This window comes from Vombatus ursinus, unplaced genomic scaffold (genome assembly GCF_900497805.2).
Source record: "Vombatus ursinus unplaced genomic scaffold, bare-nosed wombat genome assembly UNPS02014799.1, whole genome shotgun sequence".
NCBI lineage: Eukaryota > Metazoa > Chordata > Mammalia > Diprotodontia > Vombatidae > Vombatus > Vombatus ursinus.
The window spans coordinates 43463513-43478437 of NW_020954577.1; the positions used below are offsets into that span (position 1 = coordinate 43463513).

Consider the following 14925-nt stretch of genomic DNA (forward strand, 5'->3'; position numbering starts at 1 on the left):
GAGAGAGAGAGAGAGAGAGAGAGAGAGAGAGAGAGAGAGAGAGAGGTGGACTGCAATTGCCTTTTGCTTTGGGGTTAACGTACCACTTGGAATCACCATCTGAGGCATCCATACCATCAGAGCAGCTAGAATAACTTTGTAAACAGCTCTCTCAAGGTGTTTTCCAAGAAACTGGAAACATGTATAAAAGAAGATCCAGGGCCATCTTATCTGGACCAGCCATTCATCAGTTGAATTAAAGATAAGAAATGGATTTGTTTCAAATATTAATCACCAGCTAGATCGTCTCACCTAATCAAACGAGGGGCTCTAGAAATAGTCTCCCATTTCCAGTGAACACTGTTGCTCACATCCATTCTATTGTCTAAGGCAAGATTTTGGAAGCTACCAAAGAAGGCATTGAAATTGCTTTCCTATTGAGCACCCCGTTCCCTGTCAGATTTCCATGAGCTTGCGATAGGTTACCATCCATAATGCAGCTATAGTTTATGATCAATTTTCAGTTATCAAGGAGCATCTGTGTAGAACTTCTGTTTTCCCTAGGAACTTCTAGAACTTAACGGAGACCTTGCTTTCTGGGGCTCTAGGTAGGGTACTGTGTAGCCCATGACACACCTATTCCAAGAACAAAGCATGACCTTCAGTTGCTTAAAGACATCACCTTAAGAGAATGAGTACAATCTTGATAGGTCCTAGTTCACATCTTGGCCTTATTTCTTACTGACAGTGTGACCTTGGTCACATCCCTGCCTGTGTCAAAGGGAGGAAAACACATCTTCCTGACTCTGGGGCTAGCTCCTTCTTCCCTAGGCCAGAGGAATGCAGCCCAAACCAGATTAAAATTTAATTGGAAAATATCTAACAAAAATAAATAAATACAGTAAAACATAGCTAATATTACATCTTAAAACTAAGTCAGTATGCGTCCTGGAGGGATCTTTATGTGTGGGATTAATGGCCCTATTTTCATTTGAGTTTGATACTTAAGCTACACTCCCTCTCCAAGTCAAGTCACTAAACATTAAGTGCCTACTGTGTGCCAAGCACTATGCTGAGTGCCAGTGATAAAAAGAAAGGCCAAAACAACGACAGTCCACAAGGAGCTCAAAATTTGTTGGAAAGCGACAATGCACAAATAATTGTATACAAACAAAATAGATACAAATAAATTGGAGATAATATCTGAGAAAATTGAACTAGCTTAATTAAAGGGAAAGGCTTCTTGTAGGACTCAGATTTTAGCTAGAACTTAGAGGAAGCCAGAGAAGCCAGGAGGTGGAGGTGAGGAAGGAAAGCATCGCAGGCGTCGAGGACAGCTGGGGCAATGCCCAGCATCAGGAGATGGAGGGTTTTTTTGAGAAACAGCAGAAAGACTAGTGTTGCTAGATTGTAGCACATGTGGAGGGACATGAGATGTAAAGATGCGAAAGAAAGGAAGGCAACTACGAGCCAGACAGAGGATTTTGTAATGGGTAACCAGCCATTGGACTTGACTGGCATGGTCCGGTCCGTGCTTTGGGAGGACCCATAAGGTGTGGCCATCACCGCAGGGGTCTATACCGGGGTGGTGTCAGAAGAGAGAAGGGGGTGGGCACACAAGCCGGCAGAAAGGGAGAATCTACAGGTCTTGGCAATAGATTCAATATGGAGGGTGAGTGGAGAATGACAACTTACTTGTGAGCCAGGGTAACTGGAAAGGAAGATGGTGGTACCCTGGATAGTGATAGGGGAGGGTTTGGAGGAAAGGTCATGAGTTCAGTAAATAGGAGTCCTAATAAATCAATGTGAGTTTGCTAAGATTTCCTCCCCTCAATTGTAGCTTCCTTATACTCAGTCCACATCTGGGCAGTCTGGCCATTTTGCGAGATCAAAGGAAGTTCCTTTATCAGTTTCACAGGAGTTCACACGGTCATATGTGTTACACAATTCACAGGAATCCACATAATCCTATGTGTTACACAAGAACACACTGAAGCCTTTTTTCCTCGTAAGATGCCTGGGTAAAATGTTTATGGGGGCCCTACCTTTATCTCTGCAAACAAGCAGCTATCTGTTACTGAATCTTTGCCCCAGTCACCCAGTCCAGGCCATTGCAAAACAGGTTAGAGATTCCTGGGCTTCTGGCTGAGCTGCTCACCCACAGATGGGCCCCGCGCAGTAAGCTCACTTTTTTTTTTTATAGCCTTACTCATAATTGGCATTTGCTGACATTTCAAATCATACATTGAAGAAGCTGAGTTTCAAGTTACCTTTAGAAAAACCTATTTTGTAATCTTTGGTAAGTAGGGAAGGGGGGTGGAGAGTAAGCAAGCTGCCTCCGAGGTTAGGATCCACGGAAGAGTAAGCACAGCCTCCCACCCCCCAAACAAGAGTCAACCACCAGGGGGTTTCCCTTGCATATTTTCAGTTAGTTTGGGGTTTGCTTTGGTCTGCGTTCTTAATATTAAGTCTTAGTGCAATCTTAACCAAGAAGTTTATCATCTTTCTTATTGTCTTGTTCATGGATCCCTTTTTAAAAGTCAGTCTTATCGCTCCCTTGGTAAAAGGCTTGCTGGGAGATTTCTGAAGTCTGGCTCTGTGCCAGCAGACTGTCCAATTAGGGTCGGGCTCTTTGGATTCCAATGCAGGCCTCGGTTGTTACCATCTTGAATTCTTATTCCTCAGGAGGGCTGTGTCATAACTCAAGATTCTTCCTAGGGGAGTAGGGCCCTGGAGTGAGGCTCTTGGACTTGGCGATGGGGAAACCCTGGGTTTGGATCCCAACTCAGAGTCTTGGACAGGTCATTTCTCCAACCTGAACCTGAGCCTTTGTTTCCCCATCTGTAAAATGAGAGGACTGGACTGAATGACCTATAAGGTTCCTTCCATCTCCAAATCTATGACCATTGACCATTCTTTTGGAGAATCAATTCCTTTTTTCAGTTTGATCATAGGATCATCAATTAGAGGTGGAGAGGAACTCAAATCCAAACCCATCATTTGACAGATGATGAAATGAGGCTGGAGTTGTGACTTGTCCAATGTCACACAATTAGTAAATAGTAATAATAACAGTAGCTAGCATTTATATAGTACTTAAAGGTCTGTACAACCCTACACATACATACACATGTGTGTATGTATGTGTAGGGTGTTGCAAACCTTAAAAGCAGTACATACGTACATGTGTACATGTGTGTATTATAGGGTTGTGAAGTATATAAATATACATACATGTGTATATATGTGTATTTGGATGTATGTATGTGCATTCTATCAGTAGCAAAGCTGATTTTTCCCCAGGTCCTGTGACTTCAAATCCAGTGCCTTCTTTCTGCAATGTTGTGCTGAGAGTACCGTTAAATGAATAAATGAATGATAAAGCATTTATTAAAAAATCATTAAGAACCAGGCACTGTGTTTGGAATTCAAATTCAAGTAAGGAAGATGGCCCCTGCCTTCAACAAGGTTAATGGAGAGATGATTTTCACAGGACACACACCTGATTCCAACCCCAGTGACCCCTTAATCATCACCATCATCACCTTCATCATCACCACCACCATCATTGTGCCTGGAACATAGTAGTCACTATGTAATTGCTTATTCCCTTCCCCTACAACAATAATAGCTAGCATTTATATGACATTGAAGGTATGCAGAGTGCTTTAAAATATCTCATTTGATCCATACAGAAACATGGGAGGTAGATACTGCTATTCCCTTTTTATAGATGAGGAAACTGGGCAATCCTGGGAAGTAGATATTGCTGTTCCCATTTTATAGATGAGGAAACTAGGCAACCATGGGAGGTAGATACTGCTGTTGCCATTTTATAGATGAGGAAACTGGGCAACCCTGGGAGGTAGATACTGCTGTTCCCATTTTATAGATGAGAAAGCTCAGTAAGCCACTTGGCAAGTCACACTGCTAGTAAGTAAGTGTCTGAGGCAGGTTTTTAACTCTGGTTTCCTTGATGCCAAAGTCTAGCCCTCTGTCCCCTTGCCACCCAACCACCTCTTTTCTTGATGTGCTTCTGAGGGTTGGAAGGTTAATTACTTTAGGACAATAATTCCATCATTGGTCCATATACAATTCCCCTTGGGCTCGTCATTGTCATTGTGGCTAAGTATGGACTACCTGACTGGGAGAGATTGTGCAGAGAGTTGACCATTGGTATGATCAAAGGCCAGTTGACATACTGTCATTGTATTTCATATTCTGCTTCATCATTCAAGAAATATCGGCTTGGACTCTGTAGTGGGCATTGGAGAAGCACTTTAAGTGTGTACTATGTGCCAATCATCGTTGTAGGTGCTGGAAACAGAAAAGGAAAATCGCAACTGTCCCCAGAGAGTTCAGAGCTCTCTGGTCTTCCAGTAGGGGGCTGTAGGGATCTGGGAACAACATGCACCCAGATAAATAAGACGTTATTTCAGGGTGGGCAGGCCCTATTTATTAGCTGTGGTGCACCATTCACTGCTAACTTGACCTATCCCATCCCATGATCTTTCCTGTGCGTTAGGGAACTGATGAGGAAAGATTTCGTCATCACCCCTTTTCTCATTGTGCCTTTTGGGTTATTTTTTGTTGCAGTTCTTGGGGATGAGAGGTTGCTAAAGAGCTGATGCCTGAATCAGGAAGATCTGGAGTCACATCCCACCTCAGATATATACTGGCAGCTGCATTAACCTGTCAAGACCCATGGGCTCTCCATGAGTGCCACGGGTGACTCCAGTGAGAAGCTGATTGTCCCTATTTGTAGAGGAACTCAACCTGTTGTGAAGTCACAGGGTGATTTCCTATCCCTGGTTTTTTGGGGATAAATAATGAATAAATAAAAACAGTTTTTTAAAAAATTCTCCTTTAAAAAAATTGTGCTTTGTCAGCTAGATGGTACAGTGAATGGACTATTGGGTTTGATGTCAGGAAATCGTTGAGTTGTTTCGTTTGTGTCTGACTTTCCGTGATCCCATTTGGGGTTTTCTTGGCAGAGACATGAGAGTGGTTTGCCATTTCCTTCTCCAGCTCATTTTACAGATGAGGAGACTGAGACAAACCGGGTTAAGTGACTTGCCCAGGGTCACACAGCTGGTAAGTGTCTGGGGCCAGATTTGAACTTGGGAAGAGGAGTCTTCTTGACTCCAAGCCCAGTGGTTCTATCCATTGCACCACCTAGCTGGTCTGATGTCAGAAAGACTTGAGTTCAAATCCTATCTCAGACTAACTCTATAAACCGAGGTGAATCACTTAACCTTGATCAGCTTCAGCGTCCTCATTTGTAAAACAAGGGGGATGGACTCAATGGCTTCTAAGCGCTAAATCTATCGTCTCATGATCCATGACTCTTTTACAGCATGACAGAGATAAGTAAGATGCAGCCCCACTGCCTTAACGTCTTTAGACTTGAGTAAGGGCCATAACCATAGGACAAGGGCCCTGGTAAACCAAACAGAAATTGGAATCTCAGGTTTCAGGAGGAACCATTTTCTATAGAAAGGTTCTTCCTGGTCCCTCTCTAGTGGATCTCCTGTTAGTGTCAGATGCACTGGGCTGGCCTTCTGGCAGGTGCGAAGGGTGGCTCTGAAGGAGCAGCAGTGTGGTTGAAAGCTTCCCCGTGGGGATGGGAGGCTGGAAGTGGTGACTTCTGCCTCCCATGAACATCGGCTGCTTTCCTGCTGGGGTGCAGACGCTTGCTTATTTTTCTCCTGGTGCCTGCATCAGCCCAGGGGTTAATGTTGTCTGACAGGGCGTAGGGGCCTCGTGTTTAGATAAAGCAGTCCGTCCCCAGGAAGCTTCCTTTCGCCTGCTTTGCTTTTGTTAACATGATTTTTTGGACAGGGCCTTTTGAAGTTTCAAGAATGACAGATGTTGTTACTCAGTAATTTCCCCCAAAATTTTGCATGTCGATGTTAAAAAAAAAAGAAAAAAAGAAGAAAGCACAGGAAGTTGGAGGGGAAAGTGGAACTCTGGTTTACTGACCTCAAAGAGGGGATTTCTGAGCCTCCTCCTTCTGTAAATGCTTTTGAAGGTTTCAGGTTGGCTTGTTTGGGTTTTCTTTTCCTGTAGGCTGGAGAGGAGAGCCGTGAGGATGGAGAGGTCTGTCTGCAGGGTGGATGCTGGGCTCTGATTGTTTTGTCTTGGGGATCAAGCTAGAACGGTCTTGAAAGTCCATCTTGGGCAACTGGGGCAGAGCAGGAATCTAGAGTATGATGAACCGGCCTTGCTCTACGTGTAGCAGTAGTAAGGGCAGGGTGGGTTAGAATTTGAGCCCAGAACCTCTGATTCCCAAGTCCCTTTGTGTTGTGCCATGTATTACACATAGGCTATGGGGCTCGTAAGGCCATAGATTTTGAGTAGGAAGGGACACTCATGCCCCTCATTTTAGAGACAAGTAATTGACAACCAGAAAATTGAAATGATTTGCTCCAAGGTCATATAATCTGAACATGAGTGGAATTCATTATCCTTGTTTCAGTTTATTTTATTTATTAGTTTTAAAAAACATTTAAATTTTAAAAAACTTATCTATTTTTAATTATTTATCAGTTTTTAAAGTTATTACAAAACAGAAGCATGTTTTCCTTGTTTCATTTTTTAAAAATAGTCTAATAGAGGTTCAGAACAGAAGCAATACGATGTAGGGGAAAGACCAGTGGCTCTAGAAACAAAGGTCCTGGTTTCCAACTGCGCGTGTGACTTTGGGCACAAGTCAGTTAACCTTTCTAGGCCTCAGTTTCCTCATCTGTAAAATAAAGGGGTTGGCCCAGAGGGCCTCTGAAGCCCTTCCAGCTTGAAATCTGTGACCCTGTGGTCATCTTTGCAGGTATCCAATGGGTATGACATGTACTGATCTAGCCCTTTCTGGTTTTCAGATCAGTCTGTTCGGTACCCCAGGAGTCAAGCAACAATACAAACCCCACATATATGGATGAGAAAACCAAGGGTCAGAGGGAATAGATGATTTATCCAAAATCACAGTTAGTACATGGTAGCAGAGGTGGAGGCTCCTGCCCAGGTTGAATGAGCCTCAGGTACATGACAAGCTATTTGTTGATTGTCCAGAGACCATATGAATTCATTTCCAAGATGCCCATCACTGGGCCAGCCATGGGGCCGTGACTTTTTAGGAACTAAAACCAAGTATATTGTATATTGCCATCCGTCCCTAAGGACTTTGAAATATTGCAGGCAGAGAATCTGGGCTAAAATCCTTCCTCTGACACATGTGGCCTTGGGAAAGTCACATGACATCCTCACTTTCCTCATCTGTAAAATTGGATTAGATTGAAGTAGATGACCTCTGAGGACTGACCCTTCTAGCTCTTGGAGGGCAGGGATTTTTTCTAGGATGCCTTTGAATACCTTACCCCTAATATCTTGTGCATAATATAGACCACAGCAAGAGCGTTCAATGATGAGAAATTTGTGCAGTTATCACTTCCACATTGTGGGGGTTAGGGGTTCAGCACCCCCTGCAATCTGGAAAATCCACATAAATTTTTTTGGTCTTAATCTTCATACCAGAGAAGTCTGAATTATTTTGGTATAAAAAGATAATATATATTGATATTATATAATACTATACATCTATTTTATACATTTCTGTTTCTAAACTTTTTCTGTGTCATCTGTGGCTTCTGCAAAACTCCCCCAAAATTCCCATTGAATTTCTTATGCTGACCCGAGGTATAGTGAAATCCATGATGGGGAAAGTCGCGATATGAAAGGGATAACTATACGAAGTTGTATGATGGCAAAAGGTCCCCTCCTGATCTAATAGTCTGCTACTCACTTGTAAATAAATACTATAGTAAAAAGAAAATGAATGAATAGAATGTGAGGCAGTGATGGATTGTAAAAAATAAAAAAAAAACCAGGCCAAATGGAGCCAGGTGAACACAAATCGCTCCCCCACCTATATAGATACATTCTCTCAGTTGTCTCCTTGTCTAGGGTTTTCTCATTCAAGTCCATTCCAAGAGAGCAAGTCGATTAAAAAATGGAGCAGATCAGTTGCAGCCCTGTGTTACACAAATACCTGGAAATGCATGAAGGCCAATGGCTTCATTCTGCATCTTGGTCATTTCCTTCTGCATTGGAACACCTTTGGAATAAGGCCTTTTGGCTATGTTAGGATTTAGTCACCATTTATGTGACACACTAACACATGTACATATGTGCATATATGTTTGTATATATTTTTAACTGGATATGTACATATATATACATACATTGACTAGAAGAGGCAGAAATTTGAACCCAGATCCTAGCGCTCTCCAAACCAGTCTTTTTTCTAAGAAACTCGCTTCGTTGCAGTGCACTGTAAGATATCAACCAATTAACAATCATTTAGTAAATGTGCCTGGCATTGTGCTTATTGCTGGCAGTATACTTCCTACTTGCAAGGAACTTACATGCTAATGGGAAAGACAAGAAAGGCATAAAATTATAAAGAGTAAATGTACTCGTGTGTGTGTGTGTGTGTGTGCATGTGTGTTAATGCAGAGTAAAGGAGGGCGCTGATATCTGGGGGGATCAAGAAAGGCTTCCTGGGTAGGCATAAGAATTTGTTCATAAACTCGGTAGTGTTCCAGGTGGCCTGGAAGTGTTCTGAACGCTAGGAACAAGTAAACAATATACTGTTTATGATCCAAGAAGCTTTATTCCTTCACAGATGAGATCAGACATCAAGAGTTGACTGTAGAAAACATAGTTGTTACCTTTGACATGACCCTAATTTTGTGCATCCATTCACCCACATCCAGTATGCACCCTTCCCACAGGCTTGATTACAAATCCTTGTCTTTTTTTTTTCTTTGAGCAGAAGTTGTGGACCACTTGGAGCTAATGGCCATCATCTCCAAAGTGACCGTCATCAGCCTCCTTCCACCCCTGGGCATCGCTATTGCTGTGATTGTCATCTTCTACTGCTACCGGGTGCACCGTAGGAGAAAGCTGAGCACCGCCTGGGAGACCAGCAAGCCGCGGAAGCTCGTGGAATGCAGTGAGCGCTGTGCCATGATGATGGATGATGACCGCTCAGACATCAGCTCAACCTGCGCCAACAACCTCAATCACAACACAGAGCTGCTGCCCATCGAGCTAGACACCCTAGTAGGGAAGGGGCGCTTTGCCGAGGTCTACAAGGCCAAGCTGAAACAGAACACGTCAGAGCAGTTCGAGACGGTGGCGGTCAAGATCTTCCCCTATGAGGAATATGCCTCCTGGAAGACGGAGAAGGAGATCTTCTCGGACATCAACCTCAAGCATGAGAACATCCTTCAGTTCTTGACGGCGGAGGAGCGAAAGATGGACTTGGGAAAGCAGTACTGGCTCATCACTGCCTTCCATGCCAGGGGCAACCTGCAGGAGTACCTCACCAGGCATGTCATCAGCTGGGAGGACTTGTGGAAGCTGGGCAGCTCCCTGTCCCGGGGCATCGCCCATCTCCACAGCGACCACACCCCCTGCGGGAGACCTAAAACGGCCATTGTGCACAGAGACCTGAAGAGCTCCAACATCCTGGTGAAGAATGACCTGACCTGCTGCCTCTGTGACTTTGGGCTGTCCCTGCGGTTGGACCCTACCCTCTCGGTGGATGACTTGGCCAACAGTGGCCAGGTGAGTCTGAGCCCATGCCTGGCTTTGCCACCCGTCATCTTGCTGTGCCCACGTCCGAGGGTGTCCTCAGACTAAGAAAGGGAACTCTGTGGGCTAGGGAAGTATTAGAAAGTGATTAGAAACACAGGATGGTGTTTGTAGAGAACAACGGCCCCACGTCTGGTTCTGAGTGGTGCGTTCCATCACTTGATAGCCTGATTTCAGTCAGCACAGTGCATATATATATGGTCTTAGTCCTCTGGGGTGGGTGGGGTCAGGAGCCCGTGCAGGGAGATGACTTGTTGGGACAAGGCGAGACCTATTACAGAACATTTTGTGGCCAAAGGGAAAAGAAAGAGGCGGTGGTGTGGTATGGTGGAAAGTGTGTGGAATTTAGCGTCTGGAGGCTTGGGTTCCAATCTCTGCCTTGGTATCGAAGTACTTAGAACATATGATCCCTTATCACCACAGACACAGGTAGGATCAAATTCGGGGGATGAAAACAGTTATTGGCTGAAGTAATGATTTATACTAGATAACCAGAGTTTTAAAATTCTGTGTGGCTTGGGCAAGTCACTTGTCCGTTGGGCCTCAGTTTCCTTCTCTAAAACGAAGGAGTTGGACTAGATGATCTTTAAGTTCCCACCCTAGATTTAGCTTCCTAATAATTAGAACCATCCAAGCCGGAATCGGCTGCCTTCATAGGTGGTGAGCAGCTCTTCCCTGGAGATCTTTTAGCAGAGGTTGGAACACCCCTTGTGGGGTACGTCGGGTGGCGATTCCCTGAAGGGATGATATGGGTTGGATTAGATAGCTTAGCAATTCTGTGAAACCCCTCCACGAACACTTCTTTGCTGTGTAATGATGGGCAATTTTCTTAATCTCTCTGAGCCTCAGTATTAACCTCATCTGTAAAATGGGAATAATATTGCTGTTTACCTTACAGGGCAGGTGATGTGAATCAAGGAGGTAACACTATGAAATGCTTTGCAAACTTCAACCTATTACATGCACAAAACATTATTATATTTGTGTTTTTCTCTGAAATTTTCCTAAGAAGTTTGTTAGCTAGTCAAGAAAATTCATATATTTTGCGGTACCAAATATGAGTATTTGCACCTTAGAAAACCTTTTCCTAAATGTTGTTGCATTAGCATAGCTCAGCCGTAAAATTAATACGTGTCCAAAAGGCAGCAGCAGTCCAGGGGATGACAGGAAACAGGGGCTGGTCCTGGGGTCTCAGTGGTCTTGGCTGAGGGAGCTGTCTGCTCCAAGGCCACCACTCACCTATATGCAATGTCTTCTCCCTGTTAGAATGTAAACTCCTTGAAGGCAGGCACTGTCTTGGGATTTAGTATTTGTATTCTTGACTGCTTAGCAGGGCAAAGGATGAGAATAAGCATTTCCAGAGGACCTCCTGTGTGCCAGGCACTGTGCTAAGCAGTTTACAAATATTATTTCACTTGATCCTCACAACAGATGTAGGAGATAGATGCTATTATTATCCTCATTTCCCAGTCAAGGAAACTGAGGTAAATAGGGGTTAAGTGACTTGCCTGGATTCACTAGTAAGGATCTGAGGCTAGATTTGAACTGAGTCTTCCTGACTCTAGGCCCAATTCTCTGTTCTCTATCCCACCTAGCTAGGGCAACTATTAGTACTGTGACACAGTTAACACTTAATAAATGTTTCTTTTTTTTCATTCACTCATTCAGTAAGCATTTATTAAACACCTGGTATTTACTAAGCACTGTTCTGGGCTCTACGAATCCTAATACAAGAATCAAGACAACTGCCTGCCCTCAATAAGTTTGCATTCTACTGGGATACAAGATATATAGAAAAGATATATAGTTTCATGAAGGAGAGAGAAAACTAACACTTGGTAAGATTAGGAAAGGTCTCATACAGGATGTTTTACCTGTTCTTTGAAGGAAGCAAGGGAGTCTAGAAGGAAAAGATGATATTACTAAAGAACAGAGAAGTGTAGTATATTTTCAACTTGGATCCTCGTTTCAAACATTACAGAGTAGGAGAAATTAGGAGATTAGAAATCAGTCACTAAACAAACATTTATGAAGCACCTACTGTATGCTACTGTGAAGCGGCTTCACAGCAAAATGGATAGAGAGCGGCCTCAGAACCAGGAAAATCTAGCTTCAAGTCTTGACAGACATTTACTTAACTGGGCACATTACTGTCTGGTCTTCAGTTTCCTCATCTAAAAAATGGGGACTTAGTCCTTCCCATCCTAAATCTGTAATGTTGTGAAAGCCTGTCCTCTTGACTGTTGTCCTGCCTGTGGACTCTGATGACTTGGAGGAGAGAGTGAGGCAGGTGACTTTGTGAAGCCTTGCCTCCCTTAAATCCAATTCATGGGCAAGTTGAGACCTCACCCTCCTGATGCCCTGGATCGTCTTCAAGAATGAAGGACTCACAACAAACATCGTTCATCCTTGGAGCAGTATTTGAGCTGGATCTTGATGGAAACCTGGGAGATACTAAAAGACAGAGGCAGGAGGGAAGTATGCTCTAAGCATGGAGAGAGAGCCAGCCTCAGAGAAATAAAGTGGAATCAGACCTGGGATTTAGACTAGATTTTTTAAGAGTCCAAGTTCAGTGCCATTCCTGGGGCAAAGCTGTGCTCTGCCCGGTGACTGCCTGTAATATTGGCTTCATTTATATTTCATGGTTGCAGACAGCTCGGCCTGAAATCATTCACAGGTAGTTGCTACCATCCTTAGTGCTTTTAAAATAAAATGGCACAATAAACCCAAGAACCCAGCCAAGTAGGTATTACAAGTCAACTGATTCTTCATGGTCACATGGACACATTCTTGGTTATCAGGGACCCAGGTTGCCTTGTTCTCCCAGCAGCCCCAGCAAGAACCCTTCCCACATAGATTTTACCAGTATCTCCACTTCTCACCAACCCTATGGACCACTGGGTCTTTCCATCAGTCCTGCTGCGACAAGCTAAGGATAACTGAGCTTTGCGACTGGCCCCTCAACTCAGCTCTCCCAAGTGTCATCCCTTTTTTTGACAGCAAGGACTGTCTTGCTTTTTCTTATTTGAATTTTCAGCACTTAGCTCTTGGCATAAAATAAGTGCTTCTATGCTTTTCCCATTCCATAATTTTAGAGCTGGAAAGTACCATCCATCTCTCCCAACCCCGTCATTAGCATAATAGGAAACAAGCCCAGAAAGGCTATAATTTGTCCATGGTCGTCATACAGGGAGCTAAGAAATGAACAAGCTGGGATTTGAACTCAGATCTTTTGGCTCTTCAGCCCAATATTCTTCCACCATACCACTCGACAATAGCAAACACCCCTGGAACATTTAATGTCTTCTTTTTTAGAGGATGGCGATCAAAAGCGGGGGGTGTTGTCTTCTTCTGTGCTTTTAGAAAACCAGCTACAAACCAAGAAACTCTTTGTCACGTGGTAACGTCTCGCTTTTACGGTTTCCAGTGCGATGTGGTCAGGGATGAAAGTGTTGTTGTATTGCAGAAGCAAAAATATAACCTTCCCACATGACAAAATGCCAGTCGTGTGTTTTCTGTTGCCTGTTAGGAGGTGGATGAATAATGCTCTGACATATATTGAGGGGAGAGATAAGCAGATCCTGAGGTTTGGCATTTCCTTATTTGCTGTGCAACCTTAAAAAAAATGCTTTTCATGTAAGAGAGCACATAATTTCTGTCAGTCATCCAATGCTGTATTCCTATGCATTGCTTATCTTCCAAAACACAGACTATTTTTGTGACTTTCTGAGGGGGTGGGAATCTTGTATCTAGTTTAATTCAGTAAACAAGGGCTTATTCAGTGGAAGGCATGGGGCCAAGAACCAGGCAATAAATAATAACTGATATTTATAGAAGCCCCTTTTTAAAGGTTTGCAAACTGCTTTGGATCATTTCATTTAAATCTCTCCACAACCTGTAGAATGATCACTATGGCTGTTGTGTTCACTCTCTCTTTTTTTTTTAAGATGAGGAAACTGAGACTCTGAGGATGTTATTTATTGAAAGATATTAGATATTTAAAATTAGAGTCGGCGTGAGTGGCAATGTGCCATAATGGATACAAAGCTGACCTCAGAGCAGGGGAGACCTGGGTTCAGGTCCTGCTTCTGACAAAGACCAGCCTTGGGAGCCTGGGCAAGCCACTTGTCAGAGCTCTAGGCAGCTCTCTGGAACTATACATTGCTGAGAAGGTGACAAGATGATTTGGTAGAGGGAGTTTTCATACCTTCCAGTTCCCTATGCAGATGAAATCAAGACCTGAAAGTTGTTTATATATATATAGATATATAGATATAGATAGATAGATATATGTGGGCATATGTATGTGTGTGTATGGTCATGCTAAATACTTTTATTATTAATGCATAACAGATTTATTAATTAAGCATATAAATCCAGTCAGCCATCATTGTCTGATGAGACACTTGTTCCCAAGGGTTGGCCAAAAACCAAAGCACTCTGTCATGGAACCTAATGAATCCCTTATATCTTTGTATTCCCATCTTCCCAGGCCTGCTTCTATTTCCTTCTGGCCAATCCCCTTACTCCCACGGAATCCAATCATTACTCGCAATAAATTACTTTTTCTTTCTTTTTTTTTCCCTTTCTTTTTCTTATGTGTGACAGAAATGTGTCACATTCATTAGGATGAACTATGTGGATTCATTTCGCTGACCCATGATCTCATGGCAAGATACAGGAAAATAACTCCCCAAAATGCCACTACCACTTCACCACCTACCATTCTATCTGGGCATGCTCTGCTAGGCCTACAGCATTTCCACTCCTGGGCCCACTGATTGAACCCATTTAAGCAATGACCTATACAGGTTTGACTGAGAAGACTTTGGTAGAAAAGAAATTTTAAGACCTTCTTTAAAATCCCCATTGTCTTAACTATGGGTATGAACGTTGTCATGGTTTGAAAACCAAACTATAACTGCCTTTCCTGTTTGGTTGCAGGTTGGGACAGCAAGATATATGGCTCCGGAGGTTTTGGAATCCAGAATGAACTTGGAGAACATGGAGTCCTTCAAGCAAACAGATGTGTATTCCATGGCTCTGGTTCTCTGGGAAATGACATCTCGCTGCAACGAGATAGGAGGTATGTGTGATTGGCTAGTGTGCATTTAAAATGGTAGCTCTTAGTGAACAGAGCTGAGTGGAGAGAGAGCCATACGTATTGGAAGACCCATGTTTCTTAGAAAATGACTGATGTTGCATGAGAAATTTATATTTCCAAAGGATGAGTTCCCTTTTTTTTTTTTTAAGTTTGGTTTAAGAGTTGAAGAAGCCTTGGTTTGGGATTCCAAG

At 43.2% G+C, this 14925-nt stretch overlaps 1 protein-coding gene across 1 annotated transcript in view; it reads left to right on the forward strand.

The window, feature by feature from the left end:
• Nucleotides 1–14925, forward strand: part of TGFBR2 (transforming growth factor beta receptor 2) — an 88553-nt gene that overhangs the window by 58558 nt on the left and 15070 nt on the right. Inside the window, exons 4-5 of the mRNA XM_027872147.1 lie at nucleotides 8807–9603; nucleotides 14575–14716. Of these exons, the coding sequence (XP_027727948.1) occupies nucleotides 8807–9603; nucleotides 14575–14716 (939 nt within the window). The remainder of the gene's footprint in view (nucleotides 1–8806; nucleotides 9604–14574; nucleotides 14717–14925) is intronic.